Source organism: Pyrus communis, chromosome 1 (assembly GCF_963583255.1).
Source record: "Pyrus communis chromosome 1, drPyrComm1.1, whole genome shotgun sequence".
NCBI classification, from domain to species: domain Eukaryota; kingdom Viridiplantae; phylum Streptophyta; class Magnoliopsida; order Rosales; family Rosaceae; genus Pyrus; species Pyrus communis.
The window spans coordinates 6,445,992-6,465,769 of NC_084803.1; the positions used below are offsets into that span (position 1 = coordinate 6,445,992).

General features: G+C 38.5%; 4 protein-coding genes and 1 pseudogene across 4 annotated transcripts; all 5 read left to right on the top strand.

Moving 5' to 3' along the window:
- Positions 1–933: 933 nt before the first annotated feature.
- LOC137731726 (uncharacterized) lies at positions 934–2,815 on the top strand. Its single transcript, XM_068470955.1, has 3 exons — positions 934–1,662; positions 1,859–2,294; positions 2,592–2,815. Exons 1-3 carry the CDS (start codon positions 934–936, stop codon positions 2,726–2,728), a joined length of 1,302 nt encoding a protein of 433 aa, XP_068327056.1. The 3' UTR covers positions 2,729–2,815.
- A 2,653-nt stretch (positions 2,816–5,468) lies between these two features.
- LOC137745706 (probable LRR receptor-like serine/threonine-protein kinase At4g31250) lies at positions 5,469–8,499 on the top strand. The gene is made up of 3 exons (XM_068485707.1): positions 5,469–6,147; positions 6,891–7,490; positions 7,829–8,499. The coding sequence occupies exons 1-3, from the start codon at positions 5,469–5,471 to the stop codon at positions 8,497–8,499; spliced, it is 1,950 nt and encodes a 649-aa protein (XP_068341808.1).
- A 1,209-nt stretch (positions 8,500–9,708) lies between these two features.
- LOC137745716 (uncharacterized) lies at positions 9,709–12,713 on the top strand. Its single transcript, XM_068485719.1, has 10 exons — positions 9,709–9,847; positions 9,936–9,995; positions 10,080–10,181; positions 10,298–10,374; positions 10,499–10,622; positions 10,930–10,994; positions 11,575–11,644; positions 11,787–11,862; positions 12,004–12,097; positions 12,372–12,713. Exons 1-10 carry the CDS (start codon positions 9,799–9,801, stop codon positions 12,495–12,497), a joined length of 843 nt encoding a protein of 280 aa, XP_068341820.1. The 5' UTR covers positions 9,709–9,798; the 3' UTR covers positions 12,498–12,713.
- A 1,293-nt stretch (positions 12,714–14,006) lies between these two features.
- Positions 14,007–14,828, top strand: LOC137745725 (probable nucleoredoxin 3; annotated as a pseudogene).
- Positions 14,829–15,727: 899 nt separating this feature from the next.
- Positions 15,728–19,768, top strand: LOC137744629 (U-box domain-containing protein 35-like). Its single transcript, XM_068484406.1, has 10 exons — positions 15,728–16,191; positions 16,358–16,458; positions 16,610–16,731; positions 16,939–17,144; positions 17,232–17,289; positions 17,411–17,723; positions 17,816–17,917; positions 17,992–18,420; positions 18,620–19,378; positions 19,488–19,768. The coding sequence occupies exons 1-10, from the start codon at positions 15,984–15,986 to the stop codon at positions 19,524–19,526; spliced, it is 2,337 nt and encodes a 778-aa protein (XP_068340507.1). The 5' UTR covers positions 15,728–15,983; the 3' UTR covers positions 19,527–19,768.
- The last annotated feature ends 10 nt before the right edge of the window (positions 19,769–19,778 follow it).

The window sequence follows — 19,778 nt, forward strand, 5'->3', positions numbered from 1 at the left end:
TTGGCAATGAACCCGTGATGTTGGGTCGGGTTAGCTTCGACCAAAAGCTTACTATTGTACCTTAATTTGGCACAATATACATAATACAAGTGCTCAAATACTAACTAGTTAGTAAATTAATTGGCATACTCCACAAAGTAAATAAATTATTTTTGATTTAAATGAATTTTTACATGTATGATCTTTCAATGATAATCTAAAAAATGATCGGTTTATATTATAAAAAGTATTATGAAATGGCTAACGCTTGAACGGCTCTCTCTCGATATACATTTCAATATATATGTATGACATTGCTTGGTTTCTTAGGAATCAAAGAATATATACACAACATGTTAAGAAATTAATATGAAATGATATGGAAGACAAAAAAAAGCAACTAAACTCTTTTTCAGTTCATCTGTACTCTTCACTCCACTTGAAACCCCTAGTTGAAGAAGGCTAGGGTGGTAAAGAGACTCTCACGAGAAAAGGCAAGCTCTTTTGCCCTTCCTCAACTTTCCAACTTCCCTTTTGTTTGGGTTTTGGATCGTTTCTAATTTGATGGTCCAACCTAAACTTAATTGATGTTATGGCTTGAATCGTTTGATTTGAAGTTCACCCTAAGTTTATAAGTTGGCGTGACTTCTCGGACTTTTATTGGTCAGATTATCTAAGCAGTCGTGTCTGCAAATGAGTGGTCCAAGTGGCATTGAAGTTAGCTGGCAATAGAAAATTATGATCGTCCAAAAGGAGGAAATTAGCATGAAAAGTATGTCTACCACAAAAATCATTGTGGACACTTGCTTCATCTACCCTTCAATTACAAAGGGACTCAAATTTTTACAAAGAGCGTATTACTCTTGCCCAAATGCCAAGCAAAATCTTTCCCAATCTTCCAACAGCGTTGCTTCCGTTGCCCCCTTTACTCTCCAACACTCACAGAACCAATCCATGAACAACCAAATCAATGTCCACTGCACTAGCCATCCCCAAATTTCTTCTCCCTGCCGCCCAAACGACGATGCCAACCAACCTAACACAGCTCCCTTACTTCTCCAATCCTCTGATGAACTCCGCAGCTTCAGAGTCAGCCTAAAATGGTGGGCACTCGATCACTCCTCATGCTTCGGAAAATTCCTATCTTACTTCACCTTCATCTTCTTAACAGTCCTAGTCCCAATCCTCACCTCTCTCTTTCTCAAACTCCCATCCGGGGACCCCATCTCATTCAACAAGCTAGTCCAACTTCCGGAGTCCGGCTTAGCTGCCATTGGCTTCATTACTCTTTCTTGCTTCTTCCGAAAATATGGCCTGAGGCAACTCCTCTTCCTTGACGGTCTTAGAGATGACTCTGGCTTTGTTCGTCGCAGATACACTCGTGAGCTCAATAAGGTCTTCAAGTACCTAGCTTGCATACTACTGCCTTCATTTTTCATTGAGCTTACCCACAAGATCATATTCTTCTCAACTATCCAACTCTCACTGCCTCATATAAGCTCAAGCGTCCCAGTCAATTCAATTATGTTTGTTTTGGTTTTAGCTTCTTGGGTTTATAGGACTGGGGTGTTCTTGCTGGTCTGTGTTATGTTCCGGTTGACTTGCGAGCTCCAAATTCTTCGATTCAAAGGGTTGCACAAGTTGTTTGAGGGGCGTGAATCTGAATCCAGCATCATATTCCAGGTATTATATATGGTTTCAAATTTCAATAAAATCTTCGACATTTCTCTTTTTAACAAGTATCCTAAAGCCAATTTAGTTGTTACAGTATTGTGTAGCAGTCCATATTACTTGCTCGATAGTACTAGATATATCAATAAAAGATCAATAATAATGCACAACACTTGTACATTTGATAAAAATATTCATATAATTTCAGGAACAGGTAAGGATAAGAAAGCAATTGTGGGTTACGAGCCATAGGTACCGATTCTTTATCATCGGATGTATGTTTACCATCACGGTGAGTCAATTCGGGGCCTTGTTGCTGGTTTTGGCATCCAAGACGGAGAAGACTTTCCTCAACTCTGGTGATCTTGTGGTTTGCTCTTCCGTTGAGCTCAGCGGGTTGTTCTTGTGTCTAATGGAGGCAGCAAGAATAACTCATAGAGCTCAAGGAGTTGTAGCAATTGCAACAAGATGGCACATGCTCTTGACTTGTCCATCTGCCGGATCAGAACAGCAGTGGAAAAGCAGGCAGATCAGCTCAGAGACTAATACACGCTGTGGAGAGAGTGACTCCGAGCATTCATCTGACATTTCCACTTCAGTTCCTCCACAGGAGCCTTCCTCATTTCAAACCAGGCAAGCTCTAGGTGAGTATGCGTGCTTTCTAAGTTTATACACCCCATAACTTTATAGTAATACAATTATTTTAATCAGAAAAAATAAGGACCTACCTATTCAATAAAAAACAAAGGGTAAATAAACTCCAAATATGTGTAGTTACTTGCAAATTAATCAAGCCCACGTATCAGGTAACCTCGGATGCTTTGTAACATGTGAAAACTCGATCTTAGTACAAAGTACCTCAATTTGTGCTCCCTCTATACATGCTTCTATTGCGCAGCAGTGATATGGATGCTAATGTATAGCTTGGCGTGTGTGTGCAGTGGCGTATTTGAGTCACAACAACGGAGGGATCACGCTGTATGGGTTTGCACTTGATCGGGGGTTGCTTCACACATTATTTGCATTTGAGTTCTCTCTGGTGCTGTGGGTGCTCAGCAAAGTGGTTGTTTTGTCTTAAGAACGACTTTAGAAGTTTGCCGATTGAAAGTTAACAATGCTGGAGGCTGAAGAGCAGTACCAATCAGATGTTATATTGAAATCTTTATATTTTTCCTGGACAACACTAGATATTTAACATTAATATATACATGAGGTATTCAGCTTGATGTTTGTGTCAGGTGCTCTCGAAGAGAATCCACTACGATCAATTATTTGCTGGCAATATTTCGTCAATCTCCTGCGGAATATACAAGGTTGCCAAAATATAAGCTTCCTTTTATAGAAATCCATTGACGATTCCTCTTTGCGTGGTAGCACATTGAACGAAACAGGTGTTCATTAACTTTTGTGTATTTCACCTAAATCAAAATAACAAGCGATTAACTTGTGTTTAGCGCATCGTAATAAACAAAAAATCAAAGCGTGTGGCAATAAACTAGTTTTATATAAATCCTACACATTAGATTTCGTATGAGTAGTAAATTTAACAATACTATGCAGGATACAAAGGGTTGTGTGGGAAGCCCCTTGCGCCATTGAAATCTGATGCGGGAGCAAATTAAGGAATTATTTCTTATTTTGTATTAAGTTTTGTTATTTATTTTATTTTTCATAATTACTAATTCGACAGAGAAATTAAGTACTTTTCTAATGTATTTTTATTTCTTTGTAGAACACTAGGTTATTTTCTTTAATTATATAAATACAATGTAATTTAGAGTTAAGGAGGACTTTTGGATTAATACTATTGAATATTTTCTTTGAACAACAAGAATTCCTTGCGTTTTTATCCCTTTCTCGTGTGTTTATTCATTGTATTGATGTGAGTGCTTCTGGATTCGCATTAATATGTACGAGAAAGTTGATCAATTTTTTTGAGTAAGAGTGAAACTACCACAGTATTTTACGTTAAGATACACTTTGAAGTGTAATCAGTTTCAAACTGTCTACAGAAAACTAGAGTATTTTATTTTGCTCGAAGAAGCAAGAACCATTCTAATAATAAATTCTAACGAGTTTACAAACAGTAGAGGGATCAGTTTTGCTATTTTCTTAATTATCGATGTTATACAGGTATATATCCACTGCAATTTGAGTATACATTTCATGTAGTTCTTTTTACAAGGTATTTTATATAGCTTATATATGCAGAATACGTATGATTGAAGTATTTCATAGCAGCATTGTAACAAAATGACAGTTTTTTTTTTGTTAACAGAATTACTGTTTAGGACAGGTAATAATACTCTTAACTATTAAAATAATAGTTTTTATAGTGCACACAACTCTTTTTTTTTTTTTTTTTTTTTAATTTTAAATAAAGTACATGTAATTACTTGCAAATCACGCACGACATCTTATATATATAATTATACAAGTATATTACTTGGAAGTGAAGTTACCGTCTACATTACATAGAAGTTTGGCTGAACCAACAATGAAGTTCGCGTCGTCATTACAAGAACAAAGAGCAACCTAGCTAGGTAAACAGCACAAACCAGGCTGGAAAAATTATTAGTATAATAAAGAAACTAACGTTGTGTATGTAGCTAACCTGCGACAATTACAAATCTTGGATTTTATGGGGCGCTCTAAAGTCGGTCCTTTCAACAGATTATGCTCTCTTTTTATAATCTTAAATGTCCCAATTTATATATCTATAATTAATGGACCCATGTTTCATCAGAATATTACTTTATCATACTTAAAATGTATCAATTTTTTTAATGTAAAATATACTCATATTATTGTTTTCGGTATAAAAAAGTTTAGAGGGGAAGGGAGGATACCACATCTAAGGCTAGGGCATGCCACGAGTTTCTTTTATGACTTACAAAGATGGTCTTAGAGCCTTTTAAGGTTTTTACAAACTACCCACCAAGAGGGATTGCTGGCGTTATGACTCGAACCCAAGTCTTAATATAGCGAAGAAAACGATCCTTACCAACTCAACTAACTCTCGTTGGCTATAATATACCTATATTTATAGAAATGTTTCATCGTTTTCCATAATTAACATAAATAAATAAATTACCGGATTTTCACAGTATATATGAGGAAAAAAATCTCTTCTTGATACTAATCTTTGCACAATTTTAGGGAGAATTATTAATTTTCTTGATTGAATTTCTTAATTAATATTGAAATTTAACATTTATGTTTCAATCAAAATATTCAAACCAATTAGGTTAAGTCTAAGATATTGATCAATTAGGGACCAAAACCAAAATTTTCCGTAGATAATTGGTCGGCATGCCAAATGATGTTATGGTCACATGAAAAATTACTATTGTATGGTCGATATCTAAAACAATTTAGAAATTATAACTAATTGAGGGAATGAAGTAAGTAGTGAAAGTGATATCGTTGCTAACATAAATCCGATCGGCTGAGCCAACAATGAGATACAATTTCCCCAATACCATTAACAAGAACAAAACAGCAACCCAACGGCACACACCAAGCTAAAGATGAATAATAAACAAACACGCTTAGTATTGCTAAGGGAAAATCAAATCGAAATCTTTTAATTAAAATATTTATGCCGGCTCTCAACCCAGCTCATGATTCCTGATAGGGCACAATGAACCTTGTCATTCTCGCACCCCTCTTCTTCTATTTGTACCTTTCCAGCTTCCCCTACTCTAATTCTTTCACCACACCGACTGAACCTTAACCCCATTTTATTCAATCCCTCCATTCTTCTTCTTCTTCTATCAAAACCTACTTTCCAAAACGAAAAACCCTAATTTTTATATATGATGGCTCATATTCACAAGGCATATGATCACCATCATTGGCTTTTCATGCTATTTTTCTTAGTATTATCGTACGTTGCTTCATCTTCGGACCCGACGGAGGCAGCCACCCTCCTCAAGTTCAAGTCATCTCTATTGAACGCCACTGCTCTGGACAACTGGACTAATGCCACGTCTCCCTGCAACGGCAAGGACAACTGGGCAGGTCTGGTTTGTGATCACGATGGCAATGTGTTCGGGTTGAATTTATCGAAGATGGGTCTCCGGGGGATCATCGATATAGACGCACTTTTGGATTTATCTGGCCTGAAAACCGTAAGCGTCATGAACAATGGCTTTGACGGGCCTATCCCTAGCGTGAACAAACTTAGTTCACTTGTGTCATTTTACTTGTCGTACAATCACTTCTCTGGTGAAATCCCAGAAGACTTTTTTGTTGGGATGAATTCCTTGAAGAAAATTTATCTGGATGGGAATAAATTCGCGGGGAAAATACCAAAGTCGTTGGCTGCATTGACTAAGATTGTGGAATTGGATATTCGGGGAAACCAATTCAGTGGGAAGCTACCAAATTTTCCACAAAATCCTAAGGCATGGAAGACTATGAATGTGTCATACAACAGACTCGAGGGTCGTATTCCGGCAAGCCTGAGAAATTCCGACCCAAGCGCTTTCCTCGGTAAGTAATCAGTTCAAGAATTTCATTATTTCATTATTGTCCATCTTTATTTTAGAATGCTTTATCTTTTTCAGTTTTCAGCCAGTACAGAATACATGATTTTCCTTTAAATGTGTTTCTAAGTTCAGAATTTGACAATAAAATTGTGCTTTTACACATCCACTTATGGGTGAACTAGCAAATTGATGTGCACGATTACTCTATTTCTTTGTCGCAGTGAGAACTTCTTTTTCAATAGTCTCTTATTATGAGATATGATTGCAGTTGTTGATATGTATGTGAATTTCACTACAAATTAACATACATCAACGGTTGACAGTCGTTCATGCACGTGTAAATAACTATCGTTAACAGTCACTTAAAATGTATTTAATTGTGTATTTGAGTGTGATAAGGGGAAATTCGGTCTAAATGTCATGTTAACTAATGAAATATATTAGAAAAAAATGTAATTGCATGATTTGGTACTAGAACTAAAAGTTTGAAACATTAACAAAAGAAGGAAAATCAAGACCTTCTAATCATTTTAAGTAGAAGAAAAAATTGGATTCGTTGACAAAAACATTGAGACATGCTCTAAACTTGATCTCCTCAAACACGAATTTTTTTATATAATGGAAGCACGTCGATACAATGTCATTATCTTTTGTTTATTAAGCAAATTACTTTTATCAAACAAAATGGGTTCTTTCCATTTTTAGTTTCTTGGGCCTAATTATGGGCCTCTTGTGTTGACCAAACAGGAAACCTAGACTTGTGTGGGACGCCACTGGCTGCGTGCAAGTCCTCAAAGAAGAAAGTCCTCCTAATCATCGCCGTCACAGTCATCTCAGTGGCTGTAATCTTGTTCATTGCAGCATGCCTCGAACGACGCCGTTCAGCACAATCAAAACAAGTAACAAGAGTACAAGACAAACTAGGGGCTCACCATGACACAGGTGCAATGGAGGTCCAATTGGCAGCTGAAGAAGAAAATAACAACTTCCATAACAATGCTGAGAGAGGAGGAGGAGGAGGAGGAGGAGGAGGAGGAGAGTTGTATTTTGTGAAGCAGGACAGAAATTTTGAGTTGGAAGAGTTGCTGAGGGCCCCAGCTGAGGTTCTGGGGAGTGGGTCCTTTGGGTCATCTTACAAGGCAGGGATTTTGAGTGGGCCCGTGGTTGTGAAGAAGTTTAGGCAAATGAACCAAGTCAGACAAGATGAATTTTATGACCACATGAGAAGGCTTGGGAGGTTGTCACACCCTAATTTGCTCCCACTTATTGCTTTCTATTACAGGAAAGAAGAGAAGCTCTTGGTTCATGCTTTTGTTGCCAATGGAAGCTTGGCTAGTCACCTCCATGGTATGTTCATAACCCTAACATTGCATATCATTACATTACTAATCACACATTTCACAAAGTTGAGATTCAAGTAGAATTTATATGAATAAGTGGGTATTATTTATGTATGAGATAAGATTAACAATGTGATTAGTAAATGTGATATTGTATGTTCGTAGATGATTATATAATTTAATAATTTGGTATCTATCTTATTCATGCTAACATTTGCTAGACTCGGTCAATTAGTACAATATTGGCCAACTATCCAACCAATTAGAACTTGTTTGACCACATTATTGATTACATCTCAAACACTACTGCACTTAATTAACTTGATGTTTTCCGTGTATTTTCAGTTAAGCGAGAACCCGGGCAGCCAGGATTGGATTGGGCAACTCGGTTGATGATCATCAAAGGAGTGGCAAGGGGCTTGGCCTACCTCTACAGAGAGTTCCCCGGCTTAACCGTACCCCATGGTCACCTCAAGTCTTCCAACGTGCTCCTAGACCACAACTTCAACCCCCTCTTAGCAGAATATGCCCTCATACCCTTAATCAACAGAGACCATGCACAAAAGTTCATGGTGGCCTTCAAGTCCCCGGAGTTCTACCACACCGAACGCACGTTGAAAAAGACCGATGTATGGAGCCTAGGCATACTCATCTTCGAAATGCTCACGGGTAAATTCCCAGCAAACTATCTCCAACCGGGGAAGCGAGCGAATGCGGACTTGGCGGCTTGGGTGAACTCGGTTGTGAGGGAAGAGTGGACGGGTGAAGTGTTTGACAAGGACATGAAGGGGACGAAGAACGGGGAAGGCGAAATGCTGAAGCTGCTGAAGATTGGGATGTGTTGCTGTGAGAGCAATGTGGAGGGGAGGTGGGATTGGAGAGAAGTTGTGGACAAGATTGAACAGTTGAAGGAGAGGGATACTGATGAAGATTACTCTTCTTATGCTAGTGATGGGGATGCGTATTCTTCTAGGGCTATTTCTGAGAATGACTTCTCTTTCTCTGTCACTGCTTGAGGGAGGTTTAAGGGTTTTTGGTGGGGGGGAAAACAAAAATGTATTAATATTTAATGGAAGTTAATTAGGAGGATTTACATATGCTTTTGCACTGTTTTTTTGGTAAATACAGTTTGCACTCCTAATTTGAGGAACAATGAATAACAATGGCCAAAGAAAAATAGAAAATGCGCCATGAATTTTTTCATACTCTTTTATCCTATTCTTATTTGAAGGCTTATTCTTAATTTGAAATCTATTTGCATTTCTAAGAGGGAGAGAATTACTGAAGGCAAAGAGGACAACAGAAAAGGAGCCATTACCCAGTCACAATTCAATTGCCTTGTTCAGCGGTCTTCCGCTGAAAAAGTCTCACCATTTCAGTGGGAAGCCACCGAAATTTCAAAAACACTTTCAACTTCAGCCCACCGAACACATCCGTAGCACAAGGAATTGGCCTTGTTCGGTGAAAGAAAGCAAATAGTGCAACCAAAGTGAGATTATAGTGGAAATGAGTTCATTTTATGTTCGAAGTTTTCCTTCTTCAGGACTTGCATGTACTAGGTTCGCATATGTGGCCGTAACAAAAGGTTAAAAATCAATAATGCGATTTTATTTAAAGAGAAGCTTGCATATGACATTGTATTATTGGTTTGGAACGTCACGGTAATTATAATTAAGAATGTAAAATGATATCAATTGATTTCAATCTGAATGGCTTTTCGTTCTAGCATATTTTCCGAACATCTTGTGACGTCTTGTGCAAGTATCGCTGTGAAGTAATTGGATTTTCAATTGGTTGGTACTTAAGTGTCTAGTATTTTATCATGTCATTTTAATATCTTAAGAAAGTGTCTTCCAAAACGTCTACTCATTGGGTTTTAAGAGGGCTTCAACCATTAACATCAACTCTAAGAGTTTTAGAACTCTTTTGGAAGTAATTTTAGAATTATTGATAACATTTTTAGTAAAAATGCTTTCTATACCAATATTTAGAAAAAATTCAAAAGAATCTTGAAAAAACAAAGTGCTTCGTGCAAGAAGCAAAAACAAAACAACGCTTGTGATGCAGAGGTAGATAATAGTAGTCATAGCCGTCAAAAGTTATCATCTAACAAGTTGTTGAGAAGATTTTTTAACATGTTCGAAACACAAGATAAACATTACATGTCATTATACAATGATAGGTTCCAACCATGTTACGTTTATTAGATAAATGAAGGCCCTGACACTTCTTAACAAAGCGCGCGCAGTTTCTCTGTTTCGTTTTACTAGCCTTCATTAACAGCTAGGGTTTAAAGAACGGAAGCTTACACTTCAATGGCTTGGTGGGAAGGCTCCGACGAAACCCGTCTTCTCATCGCAGCAGGTAAAACTTCTACCCCAATCTCTTGTTCTCAATTTTCAATTTAATCCTTTCTGCGCACAATCCCTAAACGTAAGCGCAAAATCTACAGATACTGCTGAAACCGGAGACGACGCCGGACAATTGCTTTCGCTCCGCCATCCCAAGTCCGGTATTTCAAAATGCACGCATTTAAGTTCTTGAAATTTTGGAAATTAGGGCATTTTTCATTTTTTTTAATTCATTTTTTTGACAGGAAACAAAATGTGCTGCCTTTTTGTAAATGAGGTGCTTCAAGAACTTAATTGGTTCAAGCAATCCTACACTTCTTGGTTTCTGGGTGATTACGTTGCTGAAGGTTGTACCTTTATTGATTTTCCTTTTATTCTATTAATTTCTGATTTTTTATTTTTTTGGTGAAATTTAATTGAATTATTCTGATCATTGGCTAATTTCTGTTGCAATTCCATATAGATGGTGGGTTGTATACTGCCACTCCAGTTGACCCTGTGTTCATTTTCTTGCCCATTTTCGAAGAAGCTAGAATGAAGGTACCCGAACTTCCGTGGTGCTTTAATCCCGCACCCTAATTATGAATCTTGTTTGAGTATTTTTGTACATTATGTTTATCCCATTGATCCCAGCGGTTGTTTCATTGATATAAAAAAAATGCAGAAGGGGGATGATCCTGGGAAGTTCAGGCTTTTAGATGATATAATCTTCATCGAAGGCTATCCTGGATACCATAAACTACTGTCCATTGCGGAGAACTGTATGCAATTAGTTTGTGAAATTAAAGGTGGGACACTACCCATGCACTTGTAGTTCAGATTTTAGGTGGAAGCTTGCAAATTGATCAATGAACATGTACTGCTGTATCATGAATGCATCTTACATTGCTTGTGAAAATACGGTTTCAGTTTCTAACAGAACCAATGACCTCTAATTTAAGGCGCTATATATTAGCCTGAGTTTCAATGTGCTTCTTTTGTTAGAGTTCCCAATTGAATGATTTGAATTCTTACAACTTTTAGTGTCAAATATTAAAATGGACGGTGTTATAGTATTCAGGCGGATAAGGTTTTTGTTTCCCTCTTTGTGTGCAGAAATTGGATCCTCCAAATTTTTTAGGCTGGATGATTCCAAGGTTCTGGCTTGGTTGTACCACAAGGTCTGTCTACTTCTGATTTCACTCAAATTTGATGTGTGATGATCAATGATTGTTGATGAATTACTCCCCATTCTTCCTGTTTTAGTTAGTTTTTGGGTATGGAAACCTTGTTGAAAAACTGTGTGATCTATAAAATATGTATTTGACAGACCTCAACTTTCAGTTTAAGAACTGCAGTTGTACGTCATTCACGCATCAAAGCCATATGTGAAGGATAAGCATGGATGTTTACTTTTATTCGTTTAGCTTTTTAAATAGAAGGCACTTCATATTACTTGCAGCGCGTATGACGCGGATGACCATGAACTAGTTGGTTTACTTATTCCTGCTGGCGTTGTCAAGTTAGTCTTGTTTATTGTGATAATTTAATTTTTCTTTTCCAATCCATGGCCTTTGGGGACAGTAACACCTCTTCCCCCAAATAATATGGTGGAGGGTAAGTTCTGGGGTTCAAGCAAGTGCAAGTGTTTGTAGCGTGTTGAGATTAATGAAAATATCCATGTATAACAATGGAAGACTATCTATGTTGTCCATAGAACGTCGTTCTAAGTTTTTTATAATTTGTGTTCTGTGGTGGCAGGTATGTCAGCTAAAACAGAGACTATCCACTTTGGACCATAATTATGCTGCACGGGAAGAGAAAGAAATATGTACAACTTCAGTGATAGAACAAGTTTTTTTTTGACCTTTTTGTTTCTCCCACTTGATGGTCAAAGAATGACTTGCAGTCAAGACTATTATGGGATGGGCAAAGCGAAACATTTTGTAAACTCACCTCTGTTACTGGTGCAGTGACTGATGCAGTTTCAGTATTAGGGGAATACGTGAAGGATGGGCCCTGGTTGAAGCTTTTGAGTGACCGTTTGAGGTATTTCCTAAAAAATGGTTCTAAGTCGTAAATCTTGTTCTGTAGAAATTTGGGAACGAGCATATTGAACATCTTATTGTCGGCAATTGTGATGATTCTTCTTAAGATGTATTAAGTCTGGGTTTCTGATTGTGTATCCAGGATAGATTTTACAGAAGCAACAAGAAAAACGTCAGATATCGAATTTCTCCCAACTGCCACAGGAAGTAACCTGGGGCCTTTTAATGGTTTACAGGTATGACCCCCAGTCCCAGACATAGGGTACTTTTCTCTACAAATTGGAAAAAGGAATAAAATTCACTTGGTTTCAGGGTTGGAGCCAGGATTCTTTCCTGCGACCCAAACACACACACACACACACACACACGAACTCAAATGTTTAACCTGGAGTGTTTCTAATGTAAATAGTTAGAGTTGATAAATGCTTTCCATATCTCATGACTAGTAAAAATTTGGATTAATTTTGATCGGTCTTTAATCTTTATATCCCCCACGTAATAACTTGCCAGGAAAAGAGTAAGAGTGCGAATAAGCCTACCCGATCTGGAAGGCAAGCGAAGAAGGCCAAAGTGGAGACGGAATCACATAACATCAGAGATATGTTTACTAGGGCTTCTTCAAGAAGGAAAAAGTGAACCATTTGAAATTGAAACACACTTGTGTAAAAGTGTGAATCATGAAGTTCCTTCGTGATTCGGTTTGCCAATTGAAACCGACTTTGATTAGCAAACAATTAAAACATCAGCATTGACTAACATGCTGCTGCCTTGTAATGCGTCGACTGTATCATTGATCCGTGTCACAGTGATTAGTAACTTGTTTCTCAAGTTTGATCAATGTTCAATTAGTAACATCTGAGTTTGGCACATCATGATGTATCGTGCACAACTTTGTTCAGTTTGTTGAATATGTACTGCAAATTTCTGTTCAGAGGAAAGCTAAGCTCAGTAGCCACTGTGCGGGGATGGGTGACTCTTAGTTGTTGGACGGACGAATGTAGGTCCCATCGTGGTACCTGTGTCCATTAACGGTTGACAGCATCCCATCGTGGAATCCGTGTTCATTAATGCTTGACAGTCACCCACCCGCGACCTAGCTGAGGTGTCTTGCAATACAAGTTGCAATCTCAATTGCGCCCCATCCGTCTGGCCCATGAATTTGTCATGCCGTTGGTATAGTCGGGCCTTGGAATCCGTCGACCATATCTGATCGTTTGAATGTGACTCTGAATAGTGTTTTTATTTTTTATTTTTTAAATGTTAGGATTTACTCTTTTTTTTTTACTCTCTGTGGCTTTTATTCCTTGGAATTTGCATAAATATATTCAAGGCATGATTTCAGGAATAAAAGTGCAAGGTACACTCGTTTGCTTTAATTTTGATTCACTTGAGGATTATTTTTTCTGAATTATAATTAGGTGTTCCATAATTTTTGTTTCTGTTCATCAACACTCCCACCAGATTAATCAACGTAATCTACTGATTTTCATTTATGACGGTGAAAAATTTCTAGTTTTTCATGTGCATGTTATCCGTTAATGCGTTTGTTGAGTTTCATATACATTGCATCAATGATTGACAATTGTTGACACATATGACATTGATGACTGTCAAAGCACAGCTCTTTATGAAATACTAGAGTTTATGTAGTTGTAAGGACTACTAGGGAGCATTTGCCTTCACTCGAGTTCGAATTCTCCCTCCCTTTAGCCTCCTTATGGTCTGATTCGGTTGCAAGTTCGTTATTCCACTTTATGTGACACTTGACTTGAGGGTTTGTTGCCTCATGGGCTGGTAAGCTCTAGCTCCTCTTGCGTAAAACGTCATCTGTAGGGCATCTCTCACAAAAACATAAGACTCTGTATTTTGTCAGATGGACCTACCTAAGTTTTTCACCCTCCTTAGTAGGGAACCATATTTGTTGGAGAATTATAAAAGAGAATAACTAACAAGCCAAGGTTGACAATAACATGTATAGGCAGTTACAAACTGATTCATCATCCTCATGTTTCTTTCCTTCCCTTATCTGATGAGTAACATTTTGGGAGAATAATCGATTACGAATTGATTCCTATCGAAAATGTTTTAAATTCAATCCCTATGAAGCTTGAAAACATGATGTACATATACAGCAGATATTCTTGTGCAACAAAGTCTACCTACTTTTGTGAATGTCGCAGTTTCTTTTCGTTACAGTCGCCATATTGATGAGTGACATGTACCGCATAGATCGCATCCTATCACTCATTTCATTAAGGTCAGATGGAATATCAATTGAGGAAGACTTGGTTGGACTGATTGAAGACAATGGAGCTGACGCATTTCCATTCATCTAAGAAGAGAAGACAAGAGCTAAGGGCTGCCGATGAAGCAAAGCATGAAGGGGGAAAACTCGAAGAGTTGTTGACGCATCAAGGACGAAACCATGTCTTGTCTAGTGATGGCAGAGAGGTAGAGTTTTAGGCCTCTTTACTTTGGTGCTCATACGAAGAGCTCATGAGCTCCAGTGATCAAGACTTCGAAATCATCCTAGTCTCCACAGACCGAGGCCTCAAAGAGTTTGACTCAACACGAGTAGCATGCCATGGCTTGCCATATCCTACCAGGACAAAACAAGGCAAGACCTTTGTTGAATCTTCGACATCAAAGTGATTCCGGCCCTGGTTCTGATAGGACCGGATGGGAAGGCTATTAGCACAAATGGGAAGGCTATGACCTCCTTGTACGGTGCCAAGGCCTTCCCGTTCACAGAATCGAGGATCAAAAAGCTCGAAGCAGCATTGAGAAATGAAGGAGAGGCATTGCCTCCTCAAGTGAAGGACTTGAAGCATGAATATATGCTTAAGTTGGAGATGGCCAAAGCATATGTGTGTGATTATTGCAAAAAAACAAGGGAGGTTTTGGGCATTTTCTTGTGGTGTTTGTGATTATGATCTTCATCCAAATTGTGTAGAAAAATCGTTGTAAAAATAGGTTTTACGAGTTATGAAATTTGTATATCTTGAGAAGTACTGTAAAATGTTGATAAGATAATAAAAAATCTGAAAGTGTGTACTTCTCACTCTCAACTTAGGTTAGTATGAAATCTGGATCTTGATACATAAGTAAATACTTTTAACTGTTATAGTTACGAGCCCTTGTGGAGCATTAGTTGTCATATTCCCAAATAAAATGATATTAACAACATTTTGTATTTGTAACAATAAAACGATTACTTTTGTTAAGAAAACTAAAGTCAAAGTAAAATTTATTAATTTAGAAAACATCATTAATATTACCTGACAAAGGGTGCATTTGTTAAATTAAGTTATCTCGTTTGATGAAATCTTGACTCTTGACTTTTCATATAATGGTATGATGGTTTCACTTTGACTGTACATTTGTTAAACTACTTCTCAAATTAGTCATCCATGCGTGTGCTCATCCTGACCGTTCATGATTGTAAAATTCATGCCCGGGTGCACGACTGATCATAACCTTTTCTTAATCTCTGTCAACGCGAGTCAGTTTGTATCCGAATTCTTATAATTTGTTTTAAAAGTGAATAACAATGACATGGATGAGAATTTGGAGGAGAGGGAGGGTTGACTGAGAGACAAAATAGTCATTAGATAGGGAGAGGCCAAAACACCAAAACAATCCGCAAATGGTGGATGATCTCTCATATTAACAACCCAATTGAAGAGAGTGAGATATTTATGGATTCACCAGTGAAAAAATCAAAAGCAGTTTGTTATTCCCAAAAGTGCTTTTTTTCCCTTCTTGTTTGTTGCTATCCAACAACAAAAAAAAGTAACATTAAAGTCAACACAAACACAACACATACTTGAAACGCAAATCCTTTTGTCTCTCTTTGGAGACCCTGCTGCAAAAGAGAGACAGAGGACCTTAAACAAAGATATAAAATTTAAAATCCCACAAAAAAGAAGCTAAAAACCCTTTATTAATTCTGGGATTCTAAGGCTTTGTTTGGTAGTTTGTATTGGAAATTTTGTTTCTTCTTCTCTTTGTTTTTGTTTTTGTTTTCTTCTTATTTCTGAAGATTAAGAAACTACAGGAAAAGAAGAGAGAGAGAGAGAGAGAGAGAGAGAGAGAGAGAGAGAGAGAGAGAGAGAGAGAGAAATGTGGCTGCCCAATAATCAAGTGGACAGGAAGGAAGTAGGGAATGGAATTGTGGCAGTGGCTATAGACAAGGACAAGAACAGCCAATGTGCTCTCAAATGGGCAATTGACAATCTCATCAAACCAGGCCAATCTGTTCTTCTCATCCATGTCAAGATCAAGCCTCCTCTATTTTCTCAGTCACCTTCTCTTTCCAATTCCACTCCAAGTACGTACATATTTTCCATGTTTTCGTTTTTAGAGTAGTAATTTTCACGCTCCCATTTTCTTCTTCTGCACTGCTCCCCTCGCTTCCTTTCGTTAACTGTTGCTTGATATGCAAGTTAACTCACTCTTCAAGATTTTTCATAATGGTGTTTGATTTTTGGTTGCAGGAAGTAATCCAAATTGGGACCAACAGTTCGTCTGCAAAGAACCTGATTCCCAAACCCGGGAATTGATCCGACCTTTTCGTGTTTTTTGCGCACGTAAAAATGTGAGTTTGATGAACTTATGCTTGCATTCTTGACCTTAACCTGAACTTTCATATTCATTGAGGTTTCATGTACAATTACATATCTGTTTAGGATTTGAATTTTTGATTGCTTTTTTATACTTTTGCGTTTTCTTTTCTTCTTCAAATTCAGATACAATGCAGAGACATCGTACTAGAAGACTCCGATGTGACAAAAGCATTAGTCGAATACATTACTCAAAGTTCAATCGAGCATTTGGTTGTTGGTGCATCAGCGAAAACCGGCTTTCTTAGGTAAGTTCCTCTATTTCTAAGTCAGCAGCCCTTGAACAAATTATTTACCCTCCTAGTTGTGCTATTTGATTGCAAGTTAAACTCCTGAAACTATGAAACCAACTGCCTTCAAATAAATGACAAGACTCTCTAGGGCGTTATGATGCTTCGAATGCTTTGAAATTCCACAGAACATTGTCTTAATTTTTTGAAAAAAAAATTATGTAGATTCAAAGCATCAGATATTCCAGGAAGCTTATCAAAGGCGGCACCAGACTTTTGCAATGTATATGTTGTAGCCAAGCAAAAACTTCAATCAAGGAGGGCTGCCTCGCGTCCTGCCCCCGCCACCTCACCCCTACGAAATCCAGCTTTTAATCACACCCCAAGCGCAAAGCCAGAGCCATATGTCTTCCCACCTTCTGGTAACAAAGGTTAGTTTCTTTCATCACTTAAACATAATCATCTCCCACTAATTTTTCGTGAGTCAAGAAACCTTAAAACGTTGAATCCTCTTCCAGGAAATGAAAAGCCACCAGAACCGCAACGTAAATCCCACGATGAAATGGACAACTTCAGGTCAGTAGAAGCACTCAATCTCTCCCTTTCAACGAAGATGGACAAAACGGTGTTTTTAAACATACAGCAAATTTTATCTATTTTGTTGTGAGAACTAACATAGTCGTATCATGGAAAGCAGGTCTCCTTTTACTAGGAAAGGCCCAAATGGGAAGTCATATGCAGATCTCCCTATGCCGGATACTGACATATCTTTTGTTAGCTCTGGAAGGCCAAGCATTGACCGTATCTTTCCTGCATTTTATAACGAAAACCTAGATTCAGGGAGAGTCACCCCACCGCGAATGTCCAACAGCACGGAAATAGACTTGAACCACAGCTTTGAGTCTATGCAGTACTTTGGACGGAGGTCCGTAGATGTCAACTCCTCTCCACCCACATTCTCCTCGGTTTCTCAGGATAGCGATAGGTTGTCCTCTGCATCACAGCCAATGGTAAGTGTATCTAGTCTCTATCTATTTACTAACATGTACTTCTAGTTAAATTTTGTTCCAATAGAAACATTTTATGTCACTCGAAATTTCAGGAAGAGGTGGAGGCTGAAATGAGAAGGCTAAAGCTGGAGCTCAAGCAAACTATGGAAATGTATAGCACTGCCTGTAAAGAGGCACTCTCGGCGAAGCAAAAGGTATGCAAAATTCTATCAGCATCTTACACCTGTCATGATTTCACATAGCTCTTATAATTGATGTTATTTTACAGGCGGTAGAACTCCAGCGCTGGAAGTTAGAAGAAGAAAGGAGAATGGAAGAGGCGCGGCTAGCTGAGGAAGCTGCAATGGCTATTGTAGAAAAGGAGAGAGCTAAGTCCAGAGCAGCCATTGAGGCTGCTGAAGCAGCTAAGAGGATTGCAGAACTAGAAGCACAAAAAAGAATCAATGCAGAAATGAAAGCACTTAAAGAACAGGAAGAGAAGAAAAAAGCACTTAACGCTCTGCAACATTCGGATGTCAGGTATAGGAGGTACTCAATTGAAGAGATTGAGGCTGCCACGGAGTTCTTTACAGAATCCCGCAAGATTGGAGAAGGAGGTTATGGTCCTGTATATAGATGTTATCTAGACCACACTCCTGTTGCAGTTAAAGTTTTACGTCCAGATGCAGCGCAAGGAAGATCACAATTCAACCAAGAGGTATGAAACAAAAAGGCGCGTGTTCTCTTTCCAAACAGTTTGACACTATAGGATACTTGTGTTGCCAAACTATGTATTTGGGCCACCAGTTTGGTTGATTCTTGTATTTCTGGGCTGTTGGACAAGAGAAAATTTCATTTCATGATAAATTTGGAAACATTACTTTTTCTTTGGTTTATTCGCTAATTACTATGAACAGGTTGAAGTACTGAGCTGTATACGGCATCCTAACATGGTTCTCCTGCTGGGAGCCTGCCCGGAATATGGATGCTTGGTTTACGAGTACATGGCTAATGGGAGCTTGGAAGACCGTCTTCTTCGTAGAGGAAACAGTCCACCTCTCTCTTGGCAACTCAGGTTTAAGATTGCAGCTGAAATTGGGACAGGCTTGCTATTCCTCCACCAGGCCAAACCAGAGCCATTAGTCCACCGCGACTTAAAACCCGCTAACATCTTGCTTGACCGCAACTATGTGAGCAAGATCAGCGATGTCGGCTTGGCCAGGCTTGTGCCCCCATCCGTTGCTGACACCGTGACGCAGTATCGCATGACATCAACAGCCGGCACATTCTGCTACATAGACCCTGAGTATCAGCAAACCGGCATGCTTGGTGTCAAGTCTGATGTGTACTCTCTTGGGATTATGTTTCTACAAATGATCACAGCCAAGCCGGCAATGGGATTGACTCACCATGTTGAAAGGGCTATTGAGAAGGGGACTTTCGCGGATATGCTAGATCCATCCGTGCCAGATTGGCCGGTTGAAGACACATTGAAGTTTGCCAAACTGGCTCTCCAGTGTGCAGAGTTGCGGCGGAAAGACAGGCCGGACCTTGGAAAAGTTATCCAGCCAGAACTTAACAGATTGAGAGGGATTGCTGAAGAGACAATGCACCCAACACTGATGGCTGGTGATCATAGCCCCTCATGCAAATACAGCCAAGTTTCTGTGCAGCTAGTAAGTGTATATGGCCAATAAACTTAGTCCTCTTTCTCTCATCAAAATCCTAATTTCAACCCTGAAAATTGTCGAATGCAATCTAAAAGGTGTTGATTCGTTTTTGCAGGAGGGGAGTGAACCAGGTACAAGATCTACTGAGAGCTAGGAACACCCATCAAACACTCCCCATCATCTCAAACCCTTAGACTATTTAAGAAAACATGTCTAAGGATTGTAAGTAATTAAGCAGAACAAAAAAAAATGTGCAAGTTTTGTAGATAAACTGACGAGTCGATGAAACTCAACATGTATGTGAGTTTGGTTGCTGGTATTCTAGAGTAGTCAATTTCTTATGATCAATTAACAATTTCTTATATATTCTCTTTGTTGAAACACAAAAAATAGAGGATTCAAATCC